Source organism: Saccostrea cucullata, unplaced genomic scaffold (assembly GCF_032062105.1).
Source record: "Saccostrea cucullata isolate Sc308-1 unplaced genomic scaffold, CSIRO_AGI_Scuc_v1 ctg432, whole genome shotgun sequence".
Taxonomy (NCBI): domain Eukaryota; kingdom Metazoa; phylum Mollusca; class Bivalvia; order Ostreida; family Ostreidae; genus Saccostrea; species Saccostrea cuccullata.
The window spans coordinates 258,290-273,753 of record NW_026931879.1 but is presented as its reverse complement, the minus strand read 5'-3'; the positions used below and the strand labels follow the sequence as shown (position 1 = coordinate 273,753).

The 15,464-nt window shown below is 34.2% G+C and overlaps 1 protein-coding gene across 1 annotated transcript in view; it reads left to right on the top strand.

Annotated features, from left to right (window-relative positions):
- LOC134233866 (thioredoxin domain-containing protein 16-like) overlaps positions 1-14,689 on the top strand; it is a 30,223-nt gene extending 15,534 nt beyond the window's left edge. The window contains exons 11-21 of the mRNA XM_062715920.1: positions 3,863-4,012; positions 4,131-4,359; positions 5,723-5,856; positions 5,964-6,048; positions 6,443-6,590; positions 6,813-6,973; positions 7,197-7,296; positions 7,804-7,903; positions 8,221-8,364; positions 9,972-10,048; positions 10,604-14,689. Coding sequence (XP_062571904.1) covers positions 3,863-4,012; positions 4,131-4,359; positions 5,723-5,856; positions 5,964-6,048; positions 6,443-6,590; positions 6,813-6,973; positions 7,197-7,296; positions 7,804-7,903; positions 8,221-8,364; positions 9,972-10,048; positions 10,604-10,846 — 1,571 coding nt within the window. The 3' untranslated portion in view covers positions 10,847-14,689. The remainder of the gene's footprint in view (positions 1-3,862; positions 4,013-4,130; positions 4,360-5,722; positions 5,857-5,963; positions 6,049-6,442; positions 6,591-6,812; positions 6,974-7,196; positions 7,297-7,803; positions 7,904-8,220; positions 8,365-9,971; positions 10,049-10,603) is intronic.
- Positions 14,690-15,464: the final 775 nt, after the last annotated feature.

Below are 15,464 nucleotides of genomic sequence, written 5' to 3'. Positions count from 1 at the left end.
AATAATATGAATATCAATAAATCCTGCGGTGGAAAGATGCATTGAAACATTAAAAATAGAATGACAATTGGAAACAATTTTTTTACCGGCTAAAATTTTTTAATTGAATTTTTAAAAAAAGGGGAGATAAATCTTACCAAAATTCAAAGTCATGAATTAGGAACATCCCACTATACATACTTATAGTAATAAATGGGAAGTATGTCTAAAAAAAAAAGAGTATTCAATGCCTACATATCTGTTATGTTTTCAATTTCATTGAATTTGTTCCTATTAGGGATTGAAGACCTTAAATTCAAATTTCTACCAGTATATTGATATATTTTCCCATTCTGTCAATGTTTCAAAGACTCCACCTGATTAAAAAAAACAAAATCGTTTTATATGATTTTATTTACGTCATGTCATAAGCACATATGAGAAGCACGTAGTTGAATAAATATTATTTTGAGATGCATATATACTTATCTTTAAAAAATCAACTAATAAGCATTAATAAACACTACATAAATGAAATCTGTTCATTTAATAATACACAATGTCACTGCACTTTAAAAGCGTCCAAAAATGAAGTTCCGTCCATCCCGTGCTGACACAAAGTCGTTAGCAACTGCCAAAATGTTCAACGCATCTGTAGCCTCCCTGTGCGTGTGCAGGATCATCAAATGATTCAGCCTTTCCTGGGACATAGTGACACGAAGATAAGTCTTTACTCGACGCAAAGCAGACAATGTTCGCTCACTTGTAGCGTTAGTGGCTGGCATCACTAAAATAAGTCTCAGTAGAGTCACAATCTCGGAGAATAGGCATCTGGAAGCTGGAGACATCTGAGACACTAAGGTCACCAAAAAGGAAACGGACACAGTTGAGGAATCATTTAAGTTGTTTCGTGCGAGCGTTGTAAATGTATCCAGCTGTGAAGAAAGAGAGGTCTTGTCCAAATCATCTCCATAGAACTTTAAGACAAAGTCCAAATCTTCTTTGTATGTCTTGTCGCCACGCACAGACTTCAGAAGAACGTCCTCTAGATGGCGATACACTTGATAGCCTTTTAATTTCAATATATTATTTTTTTTTTAAATCGTTTTTTCTCTTTTAAAGTGTAATCATTGTACATTAACCAATGATTTCAACACAATCAATATATTAAAATTTGTATCCTTTCAAAATATCATTGAAAAGATAAAAAAAAATATATATATATCTTTTAATGTACTTACTTCGTCATATAATGTAACCATGCGTATTGTTTAAACCAAGTTGGGTTGAATGAACGCAGTTCTGGATTCTTCTTGCCGAAAGAACGCTTAGGAAATTTAAAATTAACAGGTTGATTAAAACTTTTTAATCCGGCTATTTTTGAAATTGAAATGTAGAATAAGTGTAATAATATTTTTAAAAAAAAAACATCTCAAGTTGTTTTAGACAGTGATTCTAACTAATTTCCAGTTTTCCCCCTTTAATTTATTAATATGCTCATACGTTGTAATATTTTCGATAATTGTTTAATGACTTGCAATCATGTTGGTTCATCAAAGCTTCCAAACATCGATCGGCCAATTAATTGGACAATGAACAATTTGTAGCAAACCCGCACTTACAGCAATCATAATGACTACCCTGTTAATTGTGTACACACGCCAGGTACAGGTATATCCCGTTTTGACGTCTGTGTAAACAATAGCTTGTACACACTTTGCCGCTTCATTGACCACAGAACATGCAGAATGCCGTTATACTCGCCGCTCCAATGAGCAGATTTTGCCGTTTAAAAAATCATTTTAAAAGAAAAACAATGTCACTATTTTTTTTTTTTTGCAAAATTATTGGGGCGGCGACCGCCGCCCCTGCCGCCCCTTTGCCGACGCCCCTGCACCTGTGTCAAGAATGCAGGCGAGATATCCGAAGAATTCCCAGTAAAGGTTGCTACAGGGAGAAGTATTATCGCCGATATTATTCAATATGTATATTAACGACTTGGAAAAATCACTTCATAAATGATAAATGCCTATCTGTAGAATTAAGGGAATTAAATCTTTTTTGTTTTAATGTTCACAGATGACCCAGTAATATTTGCTAACTTGCCAGTAGAATTACAGAACTTGCTTGATGCTTTACAGGGATATGTATCCTTGTGGAATTTGACCGTTAACACCACAAAAACCAAAATTTTAGTATTCAGGAAAGGGGGATGCGTTAATTTTTCATGGACATATAAAAATGAAGTTGTAGAAATTTTCAATTCTTTCAATTACCTTGGATTATATATATGCTTAAACTACAATGGTAAATTTAACATTACACAAAATAAATTAGCTGAACAAGGTCAAAAACACTATTTGGTTTAAACCGTAATATTCAGAAATTTGAATTCAACACCGAAACCCACTGTCAGCTCTTTGATACATAGGTTGGTATCGTTTTATCGTATGATAGTGAAATCTGGGGTTTTCATAAATCTCCATTAATGGAAAGACTGCATTTATCCTTTTGTAAATATACCCTTGGTGTTAGGCCCAATGCATGCACTTATATGATTTATAGAGAATTGGGGTGATATCCACATATTATACAAAGAAAACTAAAAATCATGAAGTTCTGGTGTAAACTATTAACAGAAAACTGCATTTTAAAGTCTTCATACTGATACCTGTGACATGATGCAAAAAAATGGGTCGAGAACACGTAAAAACTGGGTGTGTGATGTTTAGGTTGGGTCAGGGAGAATTTTGGATGAATCAATTAACAAGTTATAAACTTTGCTCATTTCATGGATATATATAAAAACAGAATCCTAAATATACATCTCCAAGAGTGCAATGCAGTTATGGATAATTCGTCAAAATGTTTTTTATCTAAGCACATTGTCCAATCTGATTTCTGTAAAATGCAACCCTATTTAACAAAATCTTTTCAAAGTAATTCAAAAAAGCATATTTCCTGCATCAGACTTTCGTCGCACTATCTGAACATAGAATGCGTAAGGTACCAAGGCAAGAGCAGAAAAGATAGAATATGCGATATTTGTGATAGTCGTCTAATAGAAGATGAACTTCATTTCATTTTCCAATGCCCTAGATATTTTAATCCAAGAAAAAAAATATATAAATGAATATTATTACAAATTGCCAAGTACATTTAAATTACAATGTAATCCAATTATTGGGTACAACCGCATATCTACTTTGGTTGGTTTAGGGAAATTTAATGCCGTAATATTACGTAACGAAATATTTATCAGGTTGACCTACATGTAATTTCTATCTGTGTAATCTCTCTATCTTATTGTCAGATGTCTGTATATCAAAACAGCATTGTTGTAAATTATCATAACTTTGAATTATTATGTGCTGTTAAATCTAAAATCATGATAATTGTATTCTATAAATGAGTGGAACAGTGGGATTGAGGAACAATTGACCTGGGGTTTCACACACACCCCCCCCCCTTGTTTAGACTCATTGAGGGTCAATTGTATTATATGTTGTATGTTATATTTGTCATTTTGTAAACTGATGGGCTGTATATCTGTGTTCCTACTAAACAAGTTTTACTGTATTCTAAATCATTTAAATCATGGGGATAAATGATTTGCATTGAAGTATATTAGGAAAATCTTTAAAAAAATAATCATCTGATGAAGAACCAATAGACTCTAGAGAAGATAAAACGTAGATTGAAGCTTTCTTATTTACCTGGTAATGTAGATTTTTAAAATTTTCATTTCACTCCTGTGATATGGAATCACCATTTACCGGTATCATGGCAATATAAAAGTCTTTACATTATCTTTTGATGACCAGCAGAGGTGCTAAAGTAACTCAGGTGAGCATTAAGGACAATGGGCTTCTTGTTTTTTTAGTTGAGACTGAAGATGACCAGGTAGCTGAGGCAATACAGAGGGCCAGGAAAATTAAAATGGACCTGGAGCTGGTAGAGAGACTTACAGATAAAACATTTACCCCCACCATCCAGGAGAGAGACCTTGTCTTTACTCTCTTCTATCTGCCATGTAAGTGTCTACTATGGTAACTTAAACATATGAAAATGAATTCACCTATAAGAACTTCCTCTGTGTAATGTTTACATTACTATATTGATTAGTATATTTGTTTACTACTCTCCGACAGTTGATCACAGAAGTCTGGCCATTCTGCGGGCCTATGGAGAAGCTGCCAGGAAGTTTGAGAACCAGACAGACAGACCGTTTACTGTTGTGAACTGCCATGACTGGACAGATGTATGTGCTACAGAGAACATAACTCGATACCCAGTACTGAAAATCTACGAACAAGGAAAATTCCTGAAAGACTACGACGGCATGCTGAGCATTGAAGATGTTATGAATGCTTATAAACTGTAAGTATTGGTAGCTTCAGATTATATATAATTGCAATATTTATACCCCCCGCAAACGAAGTTTGGGGGTATATAGGAATCACCTTGTCCATCTGTCTGTCTGTCTAGCTGTCCGTCTGTCTGTCTGTCTGTCCGTCTCTCTGTGCAAACATGTCCGGTCCATATCTTTCTTACGAAGGAACATTAGAATCTACTACTCCACACAAAGATGGTCTACGACCCAAGGGTGTTTCATGACCTTGACCCAAGGTCATTTTGAGAAGTTCTAGGTCACTGGAAGAAAAATTTCATAATTGGTGTCCAGTCCATATCTTTCTTATGGATAAACTTGGTAGGTTCTCATTTCACACAAAGATTGCCCATGACCCAAATGTGTGTCATGACCTAGAACCAAGGTCATTTGGGGAAGTTCAAGGTCACTGGAAGAAAAATTTCATAATTCGTGTCCGGTTCATATCTTTTTTATGGATAAACTTGGTAGGTTCTCTTTTCACACAAAGATTGCCCATGACCTAAGGGTGTGTCATGTCCTTGACCCGAGGTCATTTAGGGAAGTTCAAGGTCACTGGAAGAAAAATTTCATAATTCCTGTCCGGTCCATATCTTTCTTATGGATAAACTTGGTAGGTTCTCATTTCACACAAAGATTGCCCATGACCCAAATGTGTGTCATGACCTAGAACCAAGGTCATTTGGGGAAGTTCAAGGTCACTGGAAGAAAAATTTCATAATTCGTGTCCGGTTCATATCTTTTTTATGGATAAACTTGGTAGGTTCTCTTTTCACACAAAGATTGCCCATGACCTAAGGGTGTGTCATGTCCTTGACCCGAGGTCATTTAGGGAAGTTCAAGGTCACTGGAAGAAAAATTTCATAATTCCTGTCCGGTCCATATCTTTCTTATGGATAAACTTGGTAGGTTCTCATTTCACACAAAGATTGCCCATGACCTAAGGGTGTGTCGTGACCTTGACCCGAGGTCATTTGGGGAAGTTCAAGGTCACTGGAAGAAAAATTTCATAATTCCTGTCCGGTCCATATCTTTCTTATGGATAAACTTGGAAGGTTCTCATTTCACACAAAGATTGCCCATGACCTAAGGGTGTGTCATGACCTTGACCTAAGGTCATATGTGCAAGTTCAAGGTCACTGAAAGAAAAATTGTATGATTCATGTTTGATGCATATCTTTATTATGGAAAAACTTACTACTTCTGAAAAACCCAGCGGGGCGGTTATTTATTTTGTCCCGTTTGGACAGTTCTAGTTTTAAAATTGACAGAAATTTACATTTTTTTAATAACCTGAATCTCAAAAAAGAAAACAAATAAAAACAAACTTTATATGGGGTATTTATTTTACAGCTTGAAACAAGAGAAACCTGTTTCTCTGGCCGATAAAGAAGAAATTGAGAAATTCTTCACAGGGATCCTTCCTGATGGATCCAACATCACAGGGACTGTGTCTGTAGTAGCCCTCTTTGATGATCAGAATAAAGGTGTCTTACTTTGTTTTTAAATAAGATTGGAATTTGTAATACTTTTAATACTTTGAAATAAATTTTGAGATAGCATTTTGTTTTAATGTGATTTTGTGATTTTTTAGGGGTGCAGACTTATAAAGAAGTGGCCAGGAGCCTGGGAGATAAATTCACTTTTGGTATAAACAGTGACGGACAAGGAAAAGATTTGTAAGTAGTCAGTAACCCCGAATGCAAAGAACATCCACTAGATATGCTAGTGCCACATTAAGCACAATATACTGAAATGACCGTAGTTTACATTATCAGGTATAAAGTTCACTTATTTTTTTTCATTTGATACCTACATGTAATTGTGAGTGCTTGGATTCACGTAAATGCCAAGGTGAATGATTCTTTTATGAAGATATAACATATTTTATATCATGCTCAAATTATTCACCATTTCTTACATTTGCAACCTTATGGAATATATAGTGAAAACCAAAAGTTAATCACAACCCCCTACACCTTCATACAGTATTTGAGACAGCAATTATTTTCCTCAAGTTTATAAAAATGCAAAACTTTGACAAATGGCTGTAAATATATTTTATTGTCACAGTGCCCAGAAGTCTGGCTGTGGGGACCTCCCTTGTGTGGTTATCCTGAGGAGGAATGACCTTGTTCAGCCGTACGTGACCTTCAGTGGAGATCTGACCTCAGCTGAGGAGCTCAGCAGCTTCATTGAGAAATCCCTTAATCCTTCACTGGTAAATGAATTACAAAGAAGATAAGGCATGCTGCATACTATCTTTTATGATGCCAACTTGTTTTGCTGAGTTGGTTCTTCTGTACACATTCATTTACTGGAAGTTACTTTCATGAAAATATGTTAACTATACTGTTTATTTTGTTTAAGAATACAGACAGTCATGATTTTAATTGAAAACTAGACTCCATAAGTCATGTACATGTATTTTATCATTCTTTAGGCTGAACTGACACCCTCCATCTTGCCCCAACTATACAAGCAGAACAGGCCATTTGTGATCAGCTTTGTAGATGACACAGAATCCTCCAGACAGCTGTTAGAACCCATTCAGAGCCTTGTTAAAGCCCAAGCTTACCCTGATCTCATTTTCTGTTTACTACAGTGAGTGTACATTTTTCAAATACAGATATTTTAATTAAAGAAAGTCAAAATCTTAACATGAGCTGATCTTTCCTGTATATTTTTTGAAAGTAAACGTACATGACATGCAAGTAATTAATTTATGGTTGTAAAAATTAAATTTTTAACACCTGAGGTATGCAATGTTTTACATGGATATGAAAGCATCATTTGAGTGTTTATATCATGGATACCTTTTTGTCAGATCTGGTGATATTAACAGCTTTGGGAGACAGATTTTACAGACCTATCAGAATTCTACCTCCTCCTCCGTACCAGCTCTGTCTTATGCTCATCTGAGAGAGGTCAGGGCCAATTCAAATCTTTCTTTAATATTTAGATTCAGATTAGAATTTAGGTATTTTCTCCTGATTGAAGTTTATTGAGAAAGGTTTATTTGCATAAGACTATTGAGATTAAGGAGGCTGGGGGGTCAATAAATTAACCACAAATTAACCACCAGATTTAGCTTATTTCAACTATCATTTGGCAAAGAAAAAATTCATACATTTTAGTTTTAAAATTTGATCATTTTTGTACAGTGGAGCCTCATTTATCCGGACGCTTTGGTTCCTAGTCAATTTGTCCGGATATGTGAAGTGTCCGGATACCTGAATTACCAGTTAATCAGAACAAAACAACATTAAAAAATTCCTTTCCGATGAAAAATCGTCCGGATACTGAAGCATCTGGATATCTGAGGGTCCACTGTATATCTTTATATGGAGCTCTTCTTTTAAAGGAGATCAAAATAGTCTGAAAATGGCTGCCACCCCCAGCCTCTTTAATAGGAATGTATTATTTGTTTTTAGGGGAAAGTGTACAATTACTTAGACAAGTCGTTTACAAAGGATCAGATAGAGGCCTGGCTGAAGGACATACAGAACCAGAATATTGATGATAAAACACTGTGTAAGTCACCTACAGCAGTTATAACACATCCGTATACACTTACCTAATGATTGAGTGAAATGTTACTGCTGTAATATATAAATCACACTTTTAAATTCATAAATCTGTTTTAACAAATTTTATTTGTTTTAAGGAATTTCAAAACTTGTGATAAGGAATAAATATTGTTTGAACAAATGCTGCAATTTATCATATTGAAGTCAAAATTGATGATTAAACTGTTACATGTATTACAAATTTAATTTGCTATAACAAATTCAAAAAATTGTTTTAATGAAATATATTGTTATATCAAATCCTAAACCTGGTATTTTTAGTTTTGCTGAAGGATGGCACTTATAAACCAAGGATTCAAGGCTATCATTTCCTTGAATTTATAAAAGAAAATGAAGAGATGAAGAAAAAGAGCCAGGGTAGAAAAGTGGATCCAGATGTACATGCTGCAAATGTACATGGAATAGGTAAGACCAAAGAAAAGTATCCAGACAGGCAGGCTGCCTACAAACACAGAAAAAGGTAAGACCAAAAAAAGTATCCAGACAGGCTGACTTCCTACTCACACAGAATAGGTAAAACCAAGAAAAAAGAATCCAGACAGGTTGGCTGCCTACAAACACAGAATAGTAGCCATACAGACTGACTTCCTACAAACACAGAATAGTAACCATACAGGCTGACTGACTGCCGCCTACAAACACAGAAAAAGGTAAGACCAAAAAAAGTATCCAGACAGGCTGACTTCCTACTAACACAGAATAGGTAAAACCAAGCAAAAAGATTCCAGACAGGTTGGCTGCCTACAAACACAGAATAGTAACCATACAGGCTGACTGACTGCCTACAAACACAGAATAGTAACCATACAGGCTGACTGACTGCCGCCTACAAACACAGAATAATAACCATACAGGCTGACTGACTTCCCGCAAACACAGAATAGTAACCATACAGGCTGACTGACTACCTACAAACACAGAATAGTAACCATACAGGCTGACTGACTTCCTACAAACACAGAATAATAACCATACAGGCTGACTGACTTCCCACAACACAGAATAATAACCATACAGGCTGACTGACTACCTACAAACACAGAATAGTAACCATACAGGCTGACTGACTACCTACAAACACAGAATAGTAACCATACAGGCTGACTGACTTCCCACAACACAGAATAGTAACCATACAGGCTGACTGACTTCCCACAACACAGAATAATAACCATACAGGCTGACTGACTTCCCACGAACACAGAATAGTAGGACAATAAGGGATTCAGACAGGCTGATTGTTTACAAACACATGATAGACAGACAACAAGAAACCAGACAGGCTGGCTGTCTACAAACACAGGATAGACAGACAACAAGGACTTCAGACATGTTGGCTTCCAACAAACACAGAATAGTAAGACAATGAGGGATCCAGACAAAATGGTTGCCTACAAACACAGGAAAAGTAAGACAAGGAATTCAGACCGGCTGACTTCATACAAACACAGGATAAGACAACAAGGGATACAGATAAACTGGCTCACTATACAAACACAGGAAAGATTAAACAACAAAGGAATTAGGATACAGGCTCGCTGTCTACAACATATATGGAATAGATAAGACTAAGAAGCTGGCTACTAATTACATGGAATGAGTGAATCCAGATAGGATGATTACCTGCAAAAGTGGAACAGTGAGGGAAAAGGGGGCACAGACAGGCTGGCTGCCTACAAACATGGAAGAGACAGGGAAAATAAAAGAATTCAGACATTATTGTTGCCAAACAAATATAGGATAAGTAATGCAAAAATAGAGGACCCAGACCTGCTGGTTGCCAAAAAATTGGAATACATGTAGTTTATTACTATAAAAATTGGGGATCCAGATTTGTTGACTGGCAATTAACACATGAAACAGGTCTGAAAAAAGTCCTGCAGATTTTTGGTTTTACAGCAAGCTTAAATTCTGAACTGTATAGATCAATTAAATGTCCTTGAAAAGTTTGTTAAATATCTTTAATACCAAGTGTATGGGTCTCTTAGCTTATCTATTGCTTTACATTTTAGGATTTGACAGTGAGGGAAATGAAGTAGACCCAAGGAATCAAGACAATAAAAAGGAGGAAACTGTGGATGACTCAGAGGTTTGTTACTGACACATTTTCTTTATGCTTAATGATAAAGATGAAAAAATGTTATTTCTTACAGCTTTAGTGCAGTGAAATCTTATCTGTTGAAAATTTATCATCACTTGTATCTTGACATAAATTCTTTAGATCTATTTTATAGTACATACTCATTTGATTATAAGTTCATCTGAGCCAAAGGCTTAACTGAATTTTTCTAAGCAGACTTTTTTTACTTTTAAAAATTTCATTTGTTATACTTTTACAATGGACTTTTATGAAATATTCATAAATGTGAGCAAATTTTAATTTTTGAAATTATTTTATGTCTTTGTACCTATTTAAAAGATAAAATTATTTTTTTCTTAAAAAAAAATTCAATAAAATTACTGCCTTGCCATTGAAGTATTTGGAAGATCTATTAGATTAATGATGGATATAGAGGTAGATTCAAGTTTCTTTCCAACATGGCTTTAGCAATAGAATAGGGCACATGTAAAGAAGGAGGATTCAAGTTTTAGGATAGGAAATGCATACATAACATGCCAACATTCCAATTTTATGTCATTTTAGATAAGGAGGGAGCTGATTGAGCTACAGAAATCTCGACTGTATCATCATGCAGAAGGAAAACACAAACCCTCACACAGGAAGCCTGAGGACCACTCAGATACCCCAAGACATACCCCCGAGTCTATACCCCCTACCCCAGAGACTGGGGGGTCGGGGTACCCAGCTCCAGAGGATACTAGTCCCTCCTCTGAAGGTTCCACCCCGAGTCCTCCAAAGAAAACAATCATTCATGACGATCTATGATTTGCGGATTCTAATTCATAGTTATATTTATTTCATAATTTTGGGTGTGGTAGCTTATTTATGTGCACATGCACCATGTATAAAAGCAATCCCATATTTTAAGATACATGTTCAGGAAAGGCCATTGTAACAATCTGTTAAAAGGTTGTTTTGCATATAAATGCAATGAATAAATTAAGTAGGTCCCTTTTTTAAAAATTTTTAAATCAAAACACATACATGTTATACATGTAACTAATGCTTAATTTCTTTTGATATGTAAAGAAATATTTTTTCTTCTTTTCCCCAACTGGAATTTCTTCTCTTTTTTTTTTATCTCAGAGTATTCATGTTATATTTTTTAGCTCACCTGAGCTGAAAGCTCAAGTGAGCTTTTCTGATCACCTGTTGTCCGTCTGTCCATCTGTCTAGCTGTCTGTCTAGCTGTCCGTCCGTCCGTCTGTAAACTTTTCACATTTTCAACTTCTTCTCAAGAACCACTAGGCCAATTTTAACCAAACTTGGTACAAAGCATCCTTGGGTGAAGGGGAATTTAAATTGTTAAAATCAAGGGCCAAGTTCCTTTCCAAGGGGAGATAATCAATAATTTACAAAAATAGGGTGGGGTCATTATAAAATCTTCTTCTCAAGAACCACATGGCCAGAAAAGCTGAAACTAATGTGGAAGCATCCTGAGGTAGTGCAGATTCTAAGCTGTTCAAATCATGACCCCCGGGGGTAGGGCGGGGCCACAATGGGGAATCCAAGTTTTACATAGAAATATATAGGAAAAAACTTTTAAAATCTTCTTCTCAAGAACCACTGGGCCAGAAAAGCTGAAACTTAGGTGGAAGCATCCTGAGGTAGTGTAGATTCTGAATTGTTCAAATCATGACCCCCGGGGGTAGGGCGGGGCCACAATAGGAAATCCAAGTTTTACATAGAAATATATAGAAAAACACTTTAAAAATCTTCTTCTCAAGAACCACTGGGCCAGAAAAGCTGAAACTTATGTGGAATCATCCTGGGGTAGTGTATTTTCTAAATTGTTTAAATCATGACCCCCAGAGGTAGGGCGGGGCCACAATAAGGAATCCAAGTTTTACATAGAAATATATAGGAAATACTTTAAAAATCATCTTCTTAAAAACCACTGGGCCAGAAAAGCTGAAACTTATGTGGAAGCATCCTGGGGTAATGTAGATTCTGAATTGTTCAAATCATGACCCCCTGGGGTAGGGCGGGGCCACAATAGGGAATCCAAGTTTTACATTGAAATATATATGGAAAAATCTTTGAAAATCTTCTTCTCAAGATCCACTGGGCCAGAAAAGCTGAAACTTTGGGGTAGTGTAGATTCTAAATTGTCCAAATCATGACCCCTGGGGTATTACAGAGGTGGGATCTGTTAAAGAACAGCATGGCCAAAGTTTCTCAGGTGAGCGATGTGGCCCATTGGCCTCTTGTTTATTATTAATTATGTGTAAGAAGTTCATTTTCATGAATGAAATATAGTAAATATTTAATCACTATTTTATTATAGGGATGATTTTAATGCAAATAATGCAAACTCTCTAAATAGTAATACATGTACTATATATAGACTGCAATTGAACAATTAAATAATATATTTCCATGGGAATTAGTAGGAAAAAATAAATGATATCAGTGTAGAATGCATAATAAAATGCTTTATAAATGTTTGAAATGTATAAACAGTTCATTTTTCTTTTTCTTCCTTATTTATTTTTGGAAATTGCTCAAAACAATTCATATTTAATGTATACAGGATAAAATTTTGTTAATATTTTATTATTATTATGATTATTTTATTGGTAGGCTATGAGCCAGATTTACTAGTATTGAATAACTTGTTTTAAGTCTATGTATCTGGAACTTGAATATGTAAGGTGCAAGTTTTAGTTTCAACTCTCAATCATAAAGAATGTTGAATGTTGAATTTTTTCTGGTATTATACAACTGAACATTCATATTTAGTGACATAAATAAGTGCCATAGATTTGAAAAAAAAAAAAAAAAAAAAAGCAGGTTCCATTGTTTATATTTTATTACATCTATTTTTTGTTGAATACTATATGTAATTTTCCTATGTGTGATACAAGATATTGTTTACAAAAGGCATTTTTTTTTCTTTTTTACCATGAACATTTTTTCTTCTTTTTCTGATCATATATATTCTTACATTTATAAACTTTTATAATTCTGTGTTCTGAAGTGACATCAAATAGGGGATAATCATGCAGATTTCATGCTACTTGTATAAGAAGTTTGGTAAACAAGGGGAGCATAATGCCTACAACACAATCAAAGGTGAAATGATATTTCATTTTACATTAAAGGAAACAATTACAATGAAGCGCATTGAAGTGGTAAAATTTTCCATTTGGATGAAACGTTCTGAGTCATGTTTTGAACGTCAATGATAACATAATGACACGCCCATTTCTTTAGAAACGAAAAAGAAATATTCGTTGTAATGTTTAAGGACATGAGTTACAAATTTTTAAAAGATTTTTAAAGTTATGAGAGAGAGAGTTAGAGAGTTCACGCTTCTGTTAATCACGTATTTCAGCGAATTTCTCAGTAATTATTTATTTTATCATGTTTATTGGAGTTACCATAACACATGTATCGGTCGAACACGTGCTTACTCGGTGTTTATGTAGACTGTCAATTTCATTGGCCATTATATTTATGTAATACCTGTTCTGCGCGTATTCGAATGAACCATTTGACCGATTTTTTCCTTTCTAAAGAAATGGGCGTGTCATTGTATAACAATCATTGTTCTAAAGATAGTTCAAAACGTTCCAGTCAAACGGAAAATTTTACCACTTCAATGCGCTTCATTGTATGTAAAATATCCACAATTTGAAAAAATTTGACTAAAAATTAAAATTATTGTATATGAAATAATAACATATGCACACCAAAGAGGCAAAAGAAGTCATTTTCTAATACAATATAACAGATAAAATAATAAAAAGTTAAGAATCAGAAAGAATATTTAACACAGAAGTGGATATTTCTGTTGCATAAAGCGTAAAATAGTAAATTAATCAATGAGCATGGTGGCGGAACATAAACCATTTTTCCAGAGTTTCTCCAGCTTACCTGGTATATTTTGGGATTTGAATCAGATCTATTTATTATATCACATATGCTTCTATTCTTTTATATTTTACCCAGCAGTTGGCTCTGAGCTGGGGCCATCAGTTGAACATGAAAATGCTTGTCTTTTGCTTTTTGTACCATTAAGTCTTTTTATTTCATTTTTTTTTGAGGTTTTTATATTAATTTTCTTCATTTGATGTAAGATTAACATGTCCAAGAAATCAACCTTTCAACTACAAACTGCTATAAGTGTCCTTTTACAAACTGTCAAATGCTAATTAAAGCTCTCACTGATTCTTAGGGAACAATAATATGTTATCATGTAACTCTTATTTTAAGAAAAACAATTATGTGTTATATATTCTAAATTCTATTTTTCATTACATAAAAACATTCCAAGTTTGTATATCATGTACATTGTAATTCTATTGCAGCAGATTCATATAAAGGTCTTTGTTTTAGTTTATCTTTAAAAAATGCAAGAAAAAATTTATATATAAATAAAAATACTAGTTGTGTAATGACTATTTTGGCTGAAGGGAAGTAAAATTTCTGGATCCCTTTCAGTGAACAATACCAAAAACTACTCAGATATTGAATATTTACGTTATTCCTTTTTGTATAAAAATATAATTTTGGAGTGGTGTATTAATTTTATGATAAAATTTGTTCTTTCAGTTATGACCATATTTTATTTATTTGTAATAAAATACAGTTTTGAAATCAGAATTGATATTTTAAGTGGATGCTGAAAATTTGATTACAAAACATCAATCTTAAAAAAGTTCAGAGGCTTTTGGTTGAATAAGCTTGCACATGTAATATTGATAAAGTACCAGATTACCAGCTGCAAATGCTTGCAGTAACGAAGTACACTGTATTAAACACACACACAGTGAAATAATGAGAGACATGGCTTATTCAAGTTGACTGTCCTAAAGTGTTTTGCAGTGGGAAAGGTATGGGCTGCTGTTAATGGCATGTTTAGAAATATATATCTGTTTTAAAATATTTGTGGTAAATAATGAAAGATTCATGAATGAATTAATTTAGTTATGTCTCAAAAATGTCACAGAAGTTCATTAATTTTCATAGGTTCATATTCTTGTAGGGGAATAATAGAATTCAGTAAGGAATATCTTTAGTTAGTTCTTAGTTGAGTTAATGATAATCTTTGCTCCCATTTAACAATTACAATGTTTTCTTTGTTAATTTGGCATTTTATAAATGTTAAGAGAGCTAAGATGTATATTTGTGTGAAATTATCCATAATCGGCATACAATGAACTTCTTAGAAAGTTAGAAACAAATGGCCGTAGGAACGGGGGTTGGGTCTTCCCCCCTCCTAATTTTGCCGATATATAGATAACTATAATAGAAAATATAGCCACTATATGCTTGTGCTCCCTCAAAAGATAGTATACCTTCTTTTTATTTTGCTTGTCAGGAAATTTTTGACAAACAAAATGAAATAAAGAGGTATTATATAAATAAAATTAATTTA